This window comes from Bombina bombina, chromosome 7 (genome assembly GCF_027579735.1).
Source record: "Bombina bombina isolate aBomBom1 chromosome 7, aBomBom1.pri, whole genome shotgun sequence".
Lineage (NCBI taxonomy): Eukaryota > Metazoa > Chordata > Amphibia > Anura > Bombinatoridae > Bombina > Bombina bombina.
Window position 1 is genome coordinate 12,411,820 of NC_069505.1, and position 19,264 is coordinate 12,431,083.

A 19,264-nucleotide genomic window follows, 5' to 3' on the forward strand; every position below is an offset into this window, starting at 1 on the left:
GTTACTAACCCCTAAACCGCCGCTCCTAGACCCCGCCGCAACTCTTATAAATGTATTAACCCCTAAACCGCCGATCCCGGACACCGCCGCAACCTACATTATACCTAGTAACCCCTATCCTGCCCCCCCTATACCGCCGCCCTCTATAATAAAGTTATTAACCCCTATCCTGCTGATCCCGCACCTCGCCGCAACTAGATAAATAGTTTAACCCATAAACCGCTGCTCCCAGACCCTGCCGCAACCTATATTAAATTTATTAACCCCTAATCTGCCCCCCCTACACCGTCGCCACCTATAATACATTTATTAACCCCTATCCTGCCCCCCACTACACCGCCACTGTAATAAATTTATTATCCCCTAAGTCTAACACTAACCCTAACACCCCCCTAACTTAAATATTAATTAAATACATCTAAATAATATTTCTCTTATTAACTAAATTAATCCTATTTAAAACTAAATACTTACCTTTAAAATAAACCCTAATATAGCTACAATATAAATAATAATTATATTGTAGCGATCTTAGGATTTATTTTTATTTTACAGGTAACTTTCAATTTATTTTAACTAGGTACAATAGCTATTAAATAGTTATTAACTATTTAATAGCTACCTAGCTAAAATAAAGAGAAATTTACCTGTAAAATAAAAACTAACCTAAGTTACAATTACACCTAACACTACACTATACTTAAATAAATTATTCCTATTTAAAACTAAATACCTGAAAAATAAACCCTAAGATATCTACAATATAATTAATAATTACATTGTAGCTATTTTAGGATTTATATTTATTTTACAGGTAACTTTGTATTTATTTTAGCTAGTTAGAATAGTTATTAAATAGTTATTAACTATTTAATAACTACCTAGCTAAAAGAAATACAAAATTACCTGTAAAATAAATCCTAACCTAAGTTACAATTTAACCTAACACTACACTATCATTAAATAAATTAAATAAATTAACTACAAATAACTACAATTAAATACAATTACATAAACTAACTAAAGTACAAAAAATAAAAAAATAGGTTACAAACATTTAAAAAATATTACAACAATTTTAAGCTAATTACACCTAATCTAAGCCCCCTAATAAAATAACAAAGCCCCCCAAAATAAAAAAATTCCCTACCCTATTCTACATTAAAAAAGTTCAAAGCTCTTTTACCTTACCAGCCCTTAAAAGGGCCTTTTGTGGGGCATGCCCCAAAGAAAACTGCTCTTTTGCCTTTAAAAGAAAAATACAACCCCCCCAACATTAAAACCCACCACCCACATACCCCTAATCTAACCCAAACCCCCCTTAAAATAACCTAACACTAATCCCCTGAAGATCATCCTACCTTGAGTCGTCTTCACTCAGCCGAGCGAGCCACCGATGGAACTGAAGAGGAGATCCGGAGCGGCAGAAGTGATCCTCCAAGGGGCGCTGAAGAAATCTTTCATCCGATGAAGTGATCCTCCAGTCGGCGCTGAAGAAGTCTTCCATCTGGGCGATGTCATCTTCCAAGAGGCGCTGAAGAAGTCTTCTATCCGGGCGATGTCATCTTTCAAGCGGGATCTTCAATCTTCATCCCGCCGACGCGGAACATCCTTCTTTCCAGACGGACTACCAACAAATGAAGGCTCCTTTAAGGGACGTCATCCAAGATGGCGTCCCTTCAATTCCGATTGGCTGATAGGATTCTATCAGCCAATCGGAATTAAGGTAGGAAAAATCTGATTGGCTGATTGAATCAGCCAATCAGATTGAGCTCACATTCTATTGGCTGATTGGATCAGCCAATAGAATGCGAGTTCAATCTGATTGGCTGATTGGATCAGCCAATCGGATTGAACTTCAATCTGATTGGCTGATTCAATCAGCCAATCAGATTTTTCCTACCTTAATTCCGATTGGCTGATAGAATCCTATCAGCCAATCGGAATTGAAGGGACGCCATCTTGGATGACGTCCCTTAAAGGAGCCTTCATTCGTCGGTAGTCCGTCGGGAAAGAAGGATGTTCCGCGTCGACGGGATGAAGATTGAAGATTGAAGACCCAGCTTAGAAGATGACATCGCCCGGATAGAAGACTTCTTCAGTGCCGCTTGGAAGATGACATCGCCTGGATGGAAGACTTCTTCAGCGCCGACTGGAGGATCACTTCATCGGATGGAAGATTTCTTCAGCGCCCCTTGGAGGATCACTTCTGCCGCTCCGGATCTCCTCTTCAGTTCCATCGGTGGCTCGCTCGGCTGAGTGAAGACGACTCAAGGTAGGATGATCTTCAGGGGATTAGTGTTAGGTTATTTTAAGGGGGGTTTGGGTTAGATTAGGGGTATGTGGGTGGTGGGTTTTAATGTTGGGGGGGGTTGTATTTTTCTTTTACAGGCAAAAGAGCAGTTTTCTTTGGGGCATGCCCCACAAAAGGCTCTTTTAAGGGCTGGTAAGGTAAAAGAGCTTTGAACTTTTTTAATGTAGAATAGGGTAGGGAATTTTTTTATTTTGGGGGGCTTTGTTATTTTATTAGGGGGCTTAGATGAGGTGTAATTAGCTTAAAATTGTTGTAATATTTTTTAAATGTTTGTAACCTATTTTTTTATTTTTTGTAACTTAGCTTTTTTTATTTTTTGTACTTTAGTTAGTTTATGTAATTGTATTTAATTGTAGTTATTTGTAGTTAATTTATTTAATTTATTTAATGATAGTGTAGTGTTAGGTTTAATTGTAACTTAGGTTAGGATTTATTTTACAGGTAATTTTGTATTTCTTTTAGCTAGGTAGTTATTAAATAGTTAATAACTATTTAATAACTATTCTAACTAGCTAAAATAAATACAAAGTTACCTGTAAAATAAATATAAATCCTAAAATAGCTACAATGTAATTATTAATTATATTGTAGCTATCTTAGGGTTTATTTTACAGGTAAGTATTATTTTTAAATAGGAATAATTTATTAAAGTATAGTGTAGTGTTAGATGTAATTGTAACTTAGGTTAGTTTTTATTTTGCAGGTACATTTCTCTTTATTTTAGCTAGGTAGCTATTAAATAGTTAATAACTATTTAATAGCTATTGTACCTAGTTAAAATAAATTGAAATTTACCTATAAAATAAAAATAAATCCTAAGATAGCTACAATATAATTATTATTTATATTGTAGCTATATTAGGGTTTATTTTAAATGTAATTATTTAGTTTTAAATAGGATTAATTTAGTTAATAAGAGAAATATTATTTAGATGTATTTAATTAATATTTAAGTTAGGGGGGTGTTAGGGTTAGTGTTAGACTTAGGTTTAGGGGTTAATAAATTTATTACAGTGGCGGCGGTGTAGTGGGGGGCAGTTTAGGGGTTAATAAATGTATTATAGGTGGCGATGGTGTAGGGGGGGCAGATTAGGGGTTAATAAATTTAATATAGGTTGCGGCAGGGTCCGGGAGCGGCGGTTTAGGGGTTAAACTATTTATTTAGTTGCGGCTAGGTGCGGGATCAGCAGGATAGGGGTTAATAACTTTATTATAGAGGGCGGCGGTATAGGGGGGGCAGGATAGGGGTTAATAGGTATCATGTAGGTGGCGTCGGGGTCTGGGAGCGGCGGGTTAGGGGTTAATACATATATTATAGTTGCGGCGGGTCAAGGAGCGGCGGTTTAGGGGTTAATATGTATAGAGTAGCTTGCGGTGGGCTCCGGGAGAGGCGGTTTAGGGGTTAATATGTATAGAGTAGCTTGTGGTGGGCTCCGGGAGAGGCGGTTTAGGGGTTAATATGTATAGAGTAGCTTGCGGTGGGCTCCGGGAGCGGCGGTTTAGGGGTTAATATGTATAGAGTAGCTTGCGGTGGGCTCCGGGAGCGGCAGTTTAGGGGTTAACATATTTATTATAGCTTGCGGTGGGCTCCGGGAGCGGCGGTTTAGGGGGTAATAACTTTATTTAGTTGCGGCGGTGTAGGGGGGACAGATTAGGGGTGTTTAGACTCGGGGTACATGTTAGGGTGTTATGTGCAGACATCTCCCATAGTAATCAATGGGATGTCTGGCAGCAGCGAACTTGTACTTTCGTTATGGTCAGACTCCCATTGATTCCTATGGGATCCGGCGGCGGATTGAAAACCAGATATGCTGGGCTGGAAAAGTGCCGAGTGTACCTGCTAGTTTTTTGATAACTAGCAAAAGTAGTCAGATTGTGCCGAACTTGTTTGCGGAACATCTGGAGTGACGTAAGAATCGATCTGTGTCGGACTGAGTCCGGCGGATCGAAGCTTACGTCACAAAATTCTACTTTTGCCGGTCTCTAGCCTTTGATAACTAAGGCGAATCAGCCTCGCCACAAATACGCTGCGGAATTCCAGCGTATTTGAGGTTGACGGCTTGATAACTAGGCCCCATAGTATTACTGAATGTATTTATTTCAGTACCCACTGAGTATTACCCTTTACAAGAGACGTTTACAAACTATTCTATAATAGTGTGTAAGCTAGAGCAACAAAATGTGTGTTGTGTTATCATTCATGCCAACAACTGGGTAAATTAATCTGGGACTAACTTAAAGGGGTGTGACCTTGGTTATTCAGGGGTGGAGTCTGGCTAGTGCAGGGGAGTTCATATTATTTTAGTAAAGAGTTTGTGTTTTCAGGGGTGTCCAAGTGATTCAGGAATATTTAGGGATTTGATCATTTAACTATTCTTTCATAAAAAAAAATTACAAATAGAGGTAAGGGGAGGCTCCGACATCCCAATTCAGGACAATCTAAATCTTCTGTACTAACCGTTATAGCTTTAAGCATATGCAGATAGATCTTAATTTTGTGAGGATGCGTAGATGTTTTCAGTTAGGCTTAATTTTATATTGAATTTGGAAGTTATGTTAATGTGAAGTATTTATTGGTTTAGGGAATTCTGATTAGAAGACGTGTGATGTACTAAACAGACCAGACAGGCAATCTACACAGCATTTAAAATAAATCAACCCAGTTGATGCATATCTATCTATCTATCTATCTATCTATCTATCTATCTATTGGGTACTTATAGAGCGCGAACTAATCATCCGTGAGGGTCTCAAGGCGCTAAGGGAAAGCAGATAGGAGGGGAGGGGGGAGGGGATGGGCGTTCAGTCGAAGAGCCAGGTTTTGAGGTCCTTTCTGAACTTTGTAAGGGAGGTGGATTGTCTGAGGTGCAGCGGGAGGGTGTTCCATGTCTTTGCTGTTATGTGGGAGAAGGATCTTCCACCTTATGACTTCTAAAAGTGTATTTATTAACACTTGAGAGAGCCATGGACATTATATTTAATACAAACATCAAGTTAAAATCTAGAAGTTTGCAGATTGAGATAGCTAATTTGATTTGGTACGATTTAAGAACAACATAATCTCTGTTTGAGATACTTTTTATACAGAGCTTGTTTGTTAACATATTTTGCCTGTGTCTATAATGGACCAAGAGCCCACTTCTCTATATGATTTCATTATAAGATGTATATCTGAAAAGGTGGCTGCCAAGTGTGCAAATGATGCCGGGAGTGGAGCACCTTGCTACTGTATTGACCTTCAGACGTTAAAATATAATTCCACACAGTTAGTTCTATATCAAAGCTTAGATTTAAAGGGATATAAACAGTCTGTTTCATTGTTGTAATAAAAAAGTACTAAGTAGTGATTTATACTTAAAGGGCCATGAAACACTAAAATTTCTTTCATGATTCAGGTAGATGGCTAGATTACAAGTGGAGTGCTATATATCACTTTTATGAAAGCGATATTAGCGCTCCACTTTGTAATACTAGTGCCCAATAATGCGCTGGTATTAAAAGTTAGCCGCAACACATTGCTGGGAAGCATTGCGCTCATGAGAGAGTGCTTCCATTGGCTCCTATGGGAAACTTGTTCTGACTGCGGGGAGCGCAGTAATTTAGCACTCCACTTGTAATCTAGCTCAGAGCAGCAATTTAAAAAAACTTTCTAATTTACTTCTATTATCAAACTTTCTTTGTTCTCTTGGTATTTTGTTGAAAAAAAGCTCAGGAGCGTGCACGTGTCTGCAGCACTATATGGCAGCAGTTTTGCAAGAATGTTAGCCATTTGCAAGATCACTATATGGCAGCACTATTTCCTGTCATGTAGTCCTCCCGACCCCTACCTAGGTATCTCTTCAACAAAGAATACAATGGAACAAAGCTAATTTGACAATAGAAGTAAATTGGAATTAAAATTGTCTGTTCTGTCTGTATCACAAAATAATGTTTTGGGTTTTATATCCCTTTAATAGAAATCACTGCAACATATATTATTCATCAATTTAAAAGGATTTTCCCTTTTATTTCTATTTATTTTAATTTCTGCAGAGTCCATTACTTTCCGTTACAGCTGCACAAGTGAGCTGGGGTCTCTACAGGAAGGCATATCTAGCTTGAAGTCATAAATCTTCTAGAGTAACATGAGCTGGTTTACTAGTCAGTGAAAGCAGGAAGTCAGGTTGCCCATGCTTAGAATAGGCAGAATGCAACCTAAGTTCTCAGCATGTCTACTCCCTTATCTCACTGCAGGCAAAGGCTTCACTGACAATGAGAAGTGCTCATTTTGCAATGAAAAAAATACGTTGTTTGCTGTCTTTAACACGCTCTCACCTAGATTGTAATTTTTAGCGTTAAAACAGCACCGCAGTCATTACAAGTCTTGTTGGTATAGCTTTACCGCAAATTACGTTTCTTCATGGGACTTCCATAGCACTGCCATTACGAGTTTTGTGGTGAGGCTAAAAAACTTGCATTCCAGCCTGAACCGACAAGATCCATTTTGCAATCTAAAAGCAGTAGTTATGAGTTTTATGCTACAAAACTGTTACATAAAACTCATAACTAAACTGTCACAAAGTGCACTAAACACCCATAAACTACCTATTAACCCCTAAACCGAGGCCCTTCCGCATCGCAAACACTAAATTAAAGTTATTAACCCCTAATCTGCCGCTCCTGACATCGCCAACACTATACTAAAGTTTTTAACCCCTAAACCGCCACCCTCCTGCATCGCAAACACTATTTAAATATTATTAACCCCTAATCTGCCGTCCGCCCACATCGCCCCCACTATACTAAAGTTATTAACCCCCCCTAATTCTGCCGCCACTATAATAAACCTATTAACCCCGAAATCGAAAGCCCCCACATCACAATAAACTAATTTAAGCTAGTAACCCCTAAACCTAACGCCCCCTAACTTTACATTAAAATGACAATTTCCCTATCTTAAATTAAATTAAAACTTACCTGTCAAATTAAAAAAACTAAGTTTAAACTGACAATTAAACTAATATAACTATTAAACTAAAATTAAACTAACTACCAATTAAATAAACTAAATTACACATTACAAAAATCCTAACACATAAAAATTACAAAGTATCTAATTACAAAAATAAAAAATACTAAATTACGAAAAATAACGAACGAAATTATCAAAAATAAAAAAGAATTACACTTAATCTAATAGCCCTATAAAAATAAAAAATCCCCCCCCCAAAAAAACAAAAAAAACTAGCCTACAATAAACTACCAAGGGCCTTTTGTAGGGCATTGCCCTAAGTTAAACAGCTCTTTTACCTGTAAAAAAAATACAAAGACCCCCCCAACTGTAAAACCCACCACCCAACCAATCCCCCAAAATAAAAAATCTAACTCTAACAAAAACCTAAGCTACCCATTGCTCTGAATAGGGCATCTGTATGGGCATTTACCTTAAAAGGGCATTTAGCTCTTTTGCATTGCCCTTAAAAGGGCATTTAGCTAGTTTACGAATAGCCCAAACCCTAAACTAAAAAAAAAAAACACCCAAAAACCCTGTAAAAAAACCTATCAATAACCCCCGAAGATCCACTTACAGTTTTTGAAGTCCCGCTTGAACGATCTTCATCCAGGCGGCGAGAAGTCTTCATCCAGGCGGCCTCTTCTATCTTCATCCAGGTGGCGAAGTCCTCATCCAGGCGACGAGAAGTCTTCATCCAGGCGGCCTCTTCTATCTTCATCCTGGCATCGAAGTCCTCATCCAGGCGGCGAGAAGTCTTCATCCAGGCAGCCTCTTCTATCTTCATCCCGGCGGCATCTATCTTCATCCCGGCGGCGCGGAGTGGGCCCACCCTAAAGACATCCGGCACGGAGCATCCTCTTCATACGGTCACCGCCGTAAACTGAATCTTCAATGCAAGGTACGCAATTCAAAATGGTGTCCCTTGCATTCCTATTGGCTGATTTGATTTCGGATGAGAGCTACTAAAATACTATTGGCTGTTCAAAACAACCAATAGGATGAGAGCTTCTGAAATTCTATTGGCTGTTCAAATCAGCCAATAGAATTTCAGTAGCTCTCCTCCTGAATGCTGAATGGGTAGATTAGGTTTTATTTTATTTTTAGTTTGGGGTGTGGGGGTTTATGTACTGTTAGGGGGTGTTTGTTTTGTAGCAAAAGAGCTGTTAACTTTTGGGCAATGCCCTACAAAAGGCCCTTTTAAGGGCCCTTGGTAGTTTATTCTAGATTAGGCTTTTTTATTTTGGGGTGTTTTTTTTTTTTTAAAGGGTATTTGAATAGAAATAGTTTTTATTGTTTTAGACAATTTGGTTTGTTATTTTTTGTAATGGTAGTTTTTTTATTTTTTGTAATTTTAGTGTTTTTTATTTTGCGTAATTTTAGTGTTTTTTATTTTTTGTAATGTTAGGTTTTAGTGTAAGGCAGCTTAGGTTTTATTTCACAGGTAACTTTGTATTTATTTTAACAAGGTAGTTAGTAAATAGTTAATAACTAATTACTAACTACTCTACCTAGTTAAAATAAATACAAACTTACCTGTGAAATAAAAATAAAACCTAAGCTAGTTACAATATAACTATTAGTTATATTGTAGCTAGCTTAGGTTTTATTTCACAGGTAAGTATTTAGTTTTAAATAGGAATTATTTAGTTAATAATTGTAAGTTTAATATGTTAAAGTTAGGGGGGTTAGGGTTTAATATAGTTTAATTTAGTTTTTTTGCGATGTGGGGGGCTGGCGGTTTAGGGGTTAATAAGTTTATTTAGTGGCAGTGATGTGGTAGGCCAGAGGTTTAGGGGTTTATAACTTTATTTAGTGGCGGCGATGTCGGGGAGCGGCAGAATAGGGGTTAATAGATTTATTATAGTGTGGGCGATGTTGGGGTGCAGGGGAATAGGGGTTAATAACTATAAAGTATAGTGGCGGCGATATTGGGAGTGGCAGATTAGGGGTTAATAGCTTTATTTCGGTGGTGGCGATATCAGGAGCGGCTGATATGGGGTTAATAACATTATGTAGGTGGCGGCGATGTCGGGGGCAGCAGATTAGGGGTGTTTAGACTCCCTGGTTTATGTTAGGGTGTTAGGTTTAAACGTTAGTTTTTTTTCCCCTATAGACATCAATGGGGCTGCGTTACGGAGCTTTTCATTCCGCGATCGCAGGTGTTAGTTCTTTTTTCTGACCCGCTCTCCCCATTAATGTCTATAGGGAAAGCGTGCATAAGCACGTCAAAACAGCGCTTGAATTGTGTGCAGTATGGAGCTTAAAACCACCATATCGCAAGCCAGCTGTTTGAAAACTTGTAATGGCTGCGCTATAGAGGGTTAAAACACACAACTTTAGCGCGCATAACTCGTAATCTAGCTGTCTGTTTCTTTTTATGTTTATTTGCAGTGGGCTAGATTACAAGTGGAGCGCTACTTATTAATAACCAGCCAATACAAGTGACTGGTTATTGCTACCGCAGGCTTGTGGTAGCAATTAGCGCACGGAAAATTAACCAGATGTCAGACTTCTGGTTCATTTTCTAAATGTCCCCCAAATTTCAGTGTATTCATCTTTATTAAAAAAATTAAAAATATTATTTTTAATTTTTAATAAAGTAACTGTACTAGGCAGTTATAAGGGGTTAAAGATTGGCGGGTGTTGGGTGTTTGAAAAGTGCTTTTACATTGCGGTCTATGTGAACTGTGTGTTCCCTGTAAATATATATGTATATGTGTTACTATGTGTATATACATATATATTTATGTGTTACTATGTGTATATACATATATATTTATGTGTTACTATGTGTATATACATGTATATTTATGTGTTACTATGTGTATATACATGTATATTTATGTGTTAGTATGTGTATATACATATATATTTATGTGTTATTATGTGTATATACATATATATTTATGTGTTACTGTGTGTATATACATATATAGTTATGTGTTAGTATGTGTATATACATATATATTTATGTGTTATGTGTATATACATATATATTTATGTGTTATTATGTGTATATACATATATATTTATGTGTTAGTATGTGTATATACATATATATTTATGTGTAACTATGTGTATATACATATATATTTATGTGTTAGTATGTGTATATACATATATATTTATGTGTTACTAGGTGTATATACATATATATTTATGTGTTACTATGTGTATATACATATATATTTATGTGTTACTATGTGTATATACATGTATATTTATGTGTTAGTATGTGTATATACATATATATTTATGTGTTATTATGTGTATATACATATATATTTATGTGTTACTGTGTGTATATACATATATAGTTATGTGTTAGTATGTGTATATACATATATATTTATGTGTTACTATGTGTATATACATATATATTTATGTGTTACTATGTGTATATACATATATATTTATGTGTTATGTGTATATACATATATATTTATGTGTTATTATGTGTATATACATATATATTTATGTGTTAGTATGTGTATATACATATATATTTATGTGTAACTATGTGTATATACATATATATTTATGTGTTAGTATGTGTATATACATATATATTTATGTGTTACTATGTGTATATACATATATATTTATGTGTTACTATGTGTATATACATATTTATTTATGTGTTACTATGTGTATATACATATATATTTATGTGTTACTATGTGTATATACATATATATTCATGTGTTACTATGTGTATATACATATATATTTATGTGTTACTATGTGTATATACATATTTATTTATGTGTTACTATGTGTATATACATATATATTTATGTGTTATTATGTGTATATACATATATATTTATGTGTTACTATGTGTATATACATATATATTTATGTGTTGTTATGTGTATATACATATATATTTATGTGTTATGTGTATATACATATATATTTATGTGTTACTATGTGTATATACATATATATTTATGTGTTAGTATGTGTATATACATATATATATTTATGTGTTACTATGTGTATATACATATATATTTATGTGTTAGTATGTGTATATACATATATATTTATGTGTTAGTATGTGTATATACATATATATTTATGTGTTACTATGTGTATATACATATATATTTATGTGTTAGTATGTGTATATACATATATATATTTATGTGTTATTATGTGTATATACATATATATTTATGTGTTACTATGTGTATATACATATATATTTATGTGTTACTATGTGTATATACATATATATTTATGTGTTACTATGTGTATATAGATATATATTTATGTGTTATTATGTGTATATACATATATATTTATGTGTTACTATGTGTATATACATATATATTTATGTGTTACTATGTGTATATACATATATATTTATGTGTTACTATTTGTATATACATATATATTTATGTGTTACTATGTGTATATACATATATATTTATGTTACTATGTGTATATACATATATATTTATGTGTTACTATGTGTATATACATATATATTTATGTGTTATGTGTGTATATACATATATATTTATGTGTTACTATGTGTATATACAGATATATTTATGTGTTACTGTGTGTATATACATATATATTTATGTGTTACTATGTGTATATACATATATATTTATGTGTTACTATGTGTATATACATATATATTTATGTGTTAGTATGTGTATATACATATATAGTTATGTGTTACTATGTGTATATACATATATAGTTATGTGTTACTATGTGTATATACATATATATATTTATGTGTTACTATGTGTATATACATATATATTTATCTGTTACTATGTGTATATACATATATATTTATGTGTTACTATGTGTATATAAATATATATTTATGTGTTACTATGTGTATATACATATATATTTATGTGTTAGTATGTGTATATACATATATATTTATGTGTTAGTATGTGTATATACATATATATTTATGTGTTATTATGTGTATATACATATATATTTATGTGTTAGTATGTGTATATACATATATATTTATGTGTTAGTATGTGTATATACATATATATTTATGTGTTACTGTGTGTATATACATATATATTTATGTGTTAGTATGTGTATATACATATATATTTATGTGTTAGTATGTATATATATTTATGTGTTACTATGTGTATATACATATATATTTATGTGTTAGTATGTGTATATACATATATATTTATGTGTTAGTATGTATATATATTTATGTGTTACTATGTGTATATACATATATATTTATGTGTTAGTATGTGTATATACATATATATTTATGTGTTAGTATGTATATATATTTATGTGTTACTATGTGTATATACATATATATTTATGTGTTAGTATGTGTATATACATATATATTTATGTGTTACTGTGTGTATATACATATATATTTATGTGTTAGTATGTGTATATACATACATATTTAACCCTTTAAGGACACAGCTTTCAGCTTGCTCAATTGTTTTATGACGGAAAAATTCCGTCATATGTCCTTAAGAGGTTAAATTTGCTGCACATTGCTGGCGACTTACCCCCTCCGCTGCGCTAGTTCTCATCCGATCTCTGATGGTATAAGAACAAGGCTCCCATTGGAGCCTATGATAGGGACATGAACCCCCTAACAAGTCAGATTTTCAGGCTATCTGAGATAGAGCACAGGTGAAATAATCATCTGATTAGTAAACATGGTTATTTACCTGCTCTAACCCAAGGTAATCCTGAAAATCTGGCCTGTTAGGGAGGCCTTAGGACAGGTTTGAAAACCCCTATAATAAAGCATATGCTTCAAGTAAACTGGAACTTTTTTATTGTAAAATGTGTTTTGTTTTCATGGTAGTCTTTATTGAAGAGCATACCTAGGTAGGTAGCGTGTCTGAAGCACTTTATAGTAGCAATTTTACAATAATGCTTTTAACAATGCTATATACTTGTAAGCAATAAATAGCAGCAGTGTTTACACAGTGTATAACATTGTTTAAAGTATGCTTGCAGAACGGCTGCCGTATAGTGATCCAGACATGTGCACACTAGCTACCTAGGTATGCTCATCAACAAACGATTCAAAGATAAGTAAACAGGTTTGAAAATATGGAGTTTGTGTCCTTTTAAGGTAACACATTCTGCTTTAAACATTTAGCAAGTATAAAGGAATGTATTTGTGTCCTTACGCACCTATCTATACACAAATAAATAAGTTGTTAGATAAAATTATACACAATAATGTATAATCTACCAGTTTATCGTTACTTAGGTTCTATTGTACAGCAATACAGTAAATACTGCCATATTGTGTCGGAGTGCCACGTATTTAATATATTTATGTCTTCTCTTATGTCACCCTCCAATTGGTGTCACATATCAGGGGACATTGCTGGCGGCTGTAAGCTCCTCCGGAACAGATATGAAAGCAGAGATCGGGAATGGGCCACGTACACATGTGTGCTGGGTTATCACGTGTTTGGTGAGTGTCTCCCTTATACTATATGTGTGTAACTATTGCATTCTTGCTCATGTTGGTCCATTTCTAACAAACACATTTATGGGACATTTCTACCTGTGTGCATCATGTCCGGTCTCATAGCTATAAGTCTGGCCCTCTGGTGAGATATCACGTGGCACCTTGTCTTTTTGTCTGTCACTTTTACCAGTTTTCATTCAATCTAGGGATGTGTCTAATGCTGGGTTTATCTTTCACAGGAGTCTGGCCTGAGGGGTCTGATGGGACAGACATTAACGCTCTTGCACGTTCCCGTGGGATGACTATGGTCTCAGTAGCAGATGATTTCTGTAAAGTCCATCTGTTTCGCTATCCATGCAATAGACCAAAGGTAACAAGACGGCAGACTGATGACCTAGTGCGATAGATATAACATCATAAATAACTTCACATCCTAAAATCATTGTAAAATATAGTTGTTCTTTGAAATCACTTTACTTGTAATCTTCCACCAGGCACCCAGCCATGTGTACTCGGGCCATGGAAGTCACGTGACGAATGTGCGTTTTACCCATGATGACAGTCACCTGATCTCACTTGGTGGTAAAGATGCCAGCATCTTCCAGTGGAGGGTGGTGAGAGGAACCAGTACGCCACGCAGCCATTCACTCTCCTCTTCTTCATCTCTAGAAGCTGCCCCCTAACAGATTATACGATGTCTACATCCTACTCAATGCCTTAAAAATAGCCTTTTACTGCCTATGCCTTCTGGTTCACAGCTATATTCCATAATATAAGGCCAGACTCCGTGGTATAAAGTGAAGAGTGAATCATGCTTCATAATAATGAGCTACATCTACTAACAGCAAGCCACACCTTCTAACAGTGAGCCACACCTCCTAACAGTGAGCCACACCTCCTAACAGTGAGCCACACCTTCTAACAGTGAGCCACACCTCCTAACAGTGAGCCACACCTCCTAACAGTGAGCCACACATCTTAACAATGAGCCACACATCTTAACAATGAGCCACACATCTTAACAATGAGCCACACCTCCTAACACAAAACTATATCTTTTTACAATGTGATGTCCCTAAAGCAGAGTTAAAACTACTGATAAAACTAGATTCCTTAATACCTGGCCATAACAAATAACAAAAAGACACATATTTATGACCAGAGTCTCTTAACTGAGAAAGCTCCTAAATGGTTGTGTGCCCTAACTCTGAGCAAACCTTGAGAGAGTTATTCCTAACATACTTACCCTATCATACAAACCACAAACCGTATTAAAACACCAAACAATACTTCCTGTAGATTCCTATTTACTAACATACAGCCACGTACTGTCACACAGTGCCACATCTCTAGAAAGGATGACATCTTCTCTAATACTGAGCCACTACTCAGCACAGAGCCAAAACCACCACTACTAAACAGCCAACGTCTCCTGGTGTTCTCATACTTCTATCAAAGTGACGTCTTCTCATTCTGACAATCTTCTCCCTAAATCCCAAGGTGTATATATATATTTTTGTTTAAAATATTTCTTTTAAATTTATATGAATTTTTATTAAAGGTTTATGAGAAAAAGAACAAATAAGATGGCTTCTTAATGTATATGTATGCATTGATTATTAACACCTTGAAGAAATACTGCTCTGTGTTGAGTGACCTTTGCTAGTGGTTTTAATAGGTGATATCTCTGCAACAGTTTTTGTGCTTCTCCTGGGAAATGAAAAATCTGTTGCCCACTAAACCACTCTGTGTAGGGGTCATGCCACGAGATGATTTGCAATAATAATAAAAAAACATTTGGGTCTATATTACAAGTGGCACACTATTTATAACTTTCGCTTGAGCATAAACACTATTGGAAGTAAACTAAACTGCGCGTATTACAAGTTGAAAGTAAACCGTTTGCGTGCTAGCGAAACCCAACGCAATCTGCAGGACTTCTGATTCTTTTTAGATAGTTTATATATGAATGTAACACTTTATTTTATTGTATTTATGTTGTGTTTAGTGCAACTTTTTATTTAGCCCTAAACGTTTACGTGAGGTCTTCAGTTGTGCTAACCCGACAAAGGCAAATTTAGATTGCGCTCAGTGTTTTGCATTCACTTTCAACTTGTAATACCCATGCAAGTTAGCGTGGTTGCGATATTGCTATATCACGACTATGCTAACGTTAGTGCGCCAATTGTAATCTAGTCCTAGGACAGCATAGGAGTGGGACAACATCATACTATAGAGGTAGAGATACCCCTCAAAATCTGCTGCTCCCACAAAGAGAAACAAAAATGTTCTGCCTGTGACAATGTTGTAGAAAATGTCACAGTAAAAATACTGCCATATAACAGTGTCTGTGTCATATCAATATAATATACAATATAAGGTGACAATAAGACATTATGTTGTATCAGTATAAGGTGACAATAAGACATTATTTTGTACCAGTATAAGGTAACAATAAGACATTATTTAGTATCAGTATAAGGTGACAATAAGACATTATGTTGTATCAGTATAAGGTGACAATAAGACATTACGCTGTATCAATATAAGGTGACAATACAACATTATGTTGTATCAGTATAAGGTGACAATAAGACATTATGTTGTATCAGTATAAGGTGACAATAAGACATTATTTTGTATCAGTATAAGGTGACAATAAGACATTATGTTGTATCAGTATAAGGTGACAATAAGACATTATTTTGTATCAGTATAAGGTGACAATAAGACATTACGTTGTATAAGTATAAGGTGACAATAAGACATTACGTTGTATCAATATAAGGTGACAATAAGACATTATGTTGTATCAATATAAGGTGACAATAAGACATTATGTTGTATCAATATAAGGTGACAATAAGACATTATGTTGTATCAGTATAAGGTGACGATAAGACATTATGTTGTATCAGTATAAGGTGACAATAAGACATTATGTTGTATCAATATAAGGTGACAATAAGACATTATGTTGTATCAGTATAAGGTGACAATAAGACAGTATGTTGTACCAATATAAGGTGACAATAAGACATTATGTTGTATCAATATAAGGTGACAATAAGACATTTTGTTGTATCAGTATAAGGTGACAATAAGACATTACGTTGTATCAATATAAGGTGACAATAAGACATTATGTTGCTCCCACAAAGAGAAACAAAAATGTTCTGCCTGTGACAATGTTGTAGAAAATGTCACAGTAAAAATACTGCCATATAACAGTGTCTGTGTCATATCAATATAATATACAATATAAGGTGACAATAAGACATTATGTTGTATCAGTATAAGGTGACAATAAGACATTATTTTGTACCAGTATAAGGTAACAATAAGACATTATTTAGTATCAGTATAAGGTGACAATAAGACATTATGTTGTATCAGTATAAGGTGACAATAAGACATTACGCTGTATCAATATAAGGTGACAATACAACATTATGTTGTATCAGTATAAGGTGACAATAAGACATTATGTTGTATCAATATAAGGTGACAATAAGACATTATTTTGTATCAGTATAAGGTGACAATAAGACATTATGTTGTATCAGTATAAGGTGACAATAAGACATTACGTTGTATAAGTATAAGGTGACAATAAGACATTACGTTGTACCAATATAAGGTGACAATAAGACATTATGTTGTATCAATATAAGGTGACAATAAGACATTATGTTGTATCAATATAAGGTGACAATAAGACATTATGTTGTATCAATATAGGGTGACAATAAGACATTATGTTGTATCAATATAAGGTGACGATAAGACATTATGTTGTATCAGTATAAGGTGACAATAAGACATTATGTTGTATCAATATAAGGTGACAATAAGACATTATGTTGTATCAGTATAAGGTGACAATAAGACAGTATGTTGTACCAATATAAGGTGACAATAAGACATTATGTTGTATCAATATAAGGTGACAATAAGACATTTTGTTGTATCAGTATAAGGTGACAATAAGACATTACGTTGTATCAATATAAGGTGACAATAAGACATTATGTTGTATCAATATAAGGTGACAATAAGACATTATGTTGTATCAATATAAGGTGACAATAAGACATTATGTTGTATCAATATAAGGTGACAATAAGACATTATGTTGTATCAGTATAAGGTCACAATAAGACATTATGTTGTATCAGTATAAGGTCACAATAAGACATTATGTTGTATCAGTATAAGGTCACAATAAGACATTATGTTGTATCAATATAAGGTCACAATAAGACATTATTTTGTATCAGTATAAGGTGACAATAAGATATTATGTTGTATCAGTATAAGGTGACAATAAGACATTATGTTGTATCAATATAAGGTGACAATAAGACATTATGTTGTATCAATATAAGGTGACAATAAGGCATTATGTTGTATCAATATAAGGTGACAATAAGACATTATGTTGTATCAGTATAAGGTGACAATAAGACATTACGTTGTATCAATATAAGGTGACAATACGACATTATGTTGTATCAGTATAAGGTGACAATAAGACATTATGTTGTATAAGTATAAGGTGACAATAAGACATTATGTTGTACCAGTATAAGGTGACAATAACAGAATTTATGCTTACCTGATAAATTACTTTCTCCAACGGTGTGTCCGGTCCACGGCGTCATCCTTACTTGTGGGATATTCTCTTCCCCAACAGGAAATGGCAAAGAGTCCCAGCAAAGCTGGTCACATGATCCCTCCTAGGCTCCGCCCACCCCAGTCATTCGACCGACGGACAGGAGGAAATATATATAGGAGAAACCATATGATACCGTGGTGACTGTAGTTAGAGAAAATAATTCATCAGACCTGATTAAAAAACCAGGGCGGGCCATGGACCGGACACACCGTTGGAGAAAGTAATTTATCAGGTAAGCATAAATTCTGTTTTCTCCAACATTGGTGTGTCCGGTCCACGGCGTCATCCTTACTTGTGGGAACCAATACCAAAGCTTTAGGACACGGATGAAGGGAGGGAGCAAATCAGGTCACCTAAATGGAAGGCACCACGGCTTGCAAAACCTTTCTCCCAAAAATAGCCTCCGAAGAAGCAAAAGTATCAAATTTGTAAAATTTGGCAAAAGTGTGCAGTGAAGACCAAGTCGCTGCCTTACATATCTGGTCAACAGAAGCCTCGTTCTTGAAGGCCCATGTGGAAGCCACAGCCCTAGTGGAGTGAGCTGTGATTCTTTCAGGAGGCTGCCGTCCGGTAGTCTCATAAGCCAATCGGATAATGCTTTTAAGCCAAAAGGAAAGAGAGGTAGAAGTCGCTTTTTGACCTCTCCTTTTACCAGAATAAACAACAAACAAGGAAGATGTTTGTCTGAAATCTTTAGTAGCCTCTAAATAGAATTTTAGAGCACGGACTACGTCCAAATTATGTAACAAACGTTCCTTCTTTGAAACTGGATTCGGACACAAAGAAGGTACAACTATCTCCTGGTTAATA

The 19,264-nt window shown here is 34.8% G+C and overlaps 1 protein-coding gene across 2 annotated transcripts in view; it reads left to right on the plus strand.

Annotated features, from left to right (window-relative positions):
- The window catches only part of EML3 (EMAP like 3), an 89,809-nt gene extending 74,448 nt beyond the window's left edge, over positions 1 to 15,361 (plus strand). For both annotated transcript variants that reach the window (XM_053719954.1, XM_053719955.1), the window contains exons 21-23: positions 13,681 to 13,779; positions 14,016 to 14,146; positions 14,271 to 15,361. In XM_053719954.1, coding sequence (XP_053575929.1) covers positions 13,681 to 13,779; positions 14,016 to 14,146; positions 14,271 to 14,459 — 419 coding nt within the window. In that variant the 3' untranslated portion in view covers positions 14,460 to 15,361. The remainder of the gene's footprint in view (positions 1 to 13,680; positions 13,780 to 14,015; positions 14,147 to 14,270) is intronic.
- The last annotated feature ends 3,903 nt before the right edge of the window (positions 15,362 to 19,264 follow it).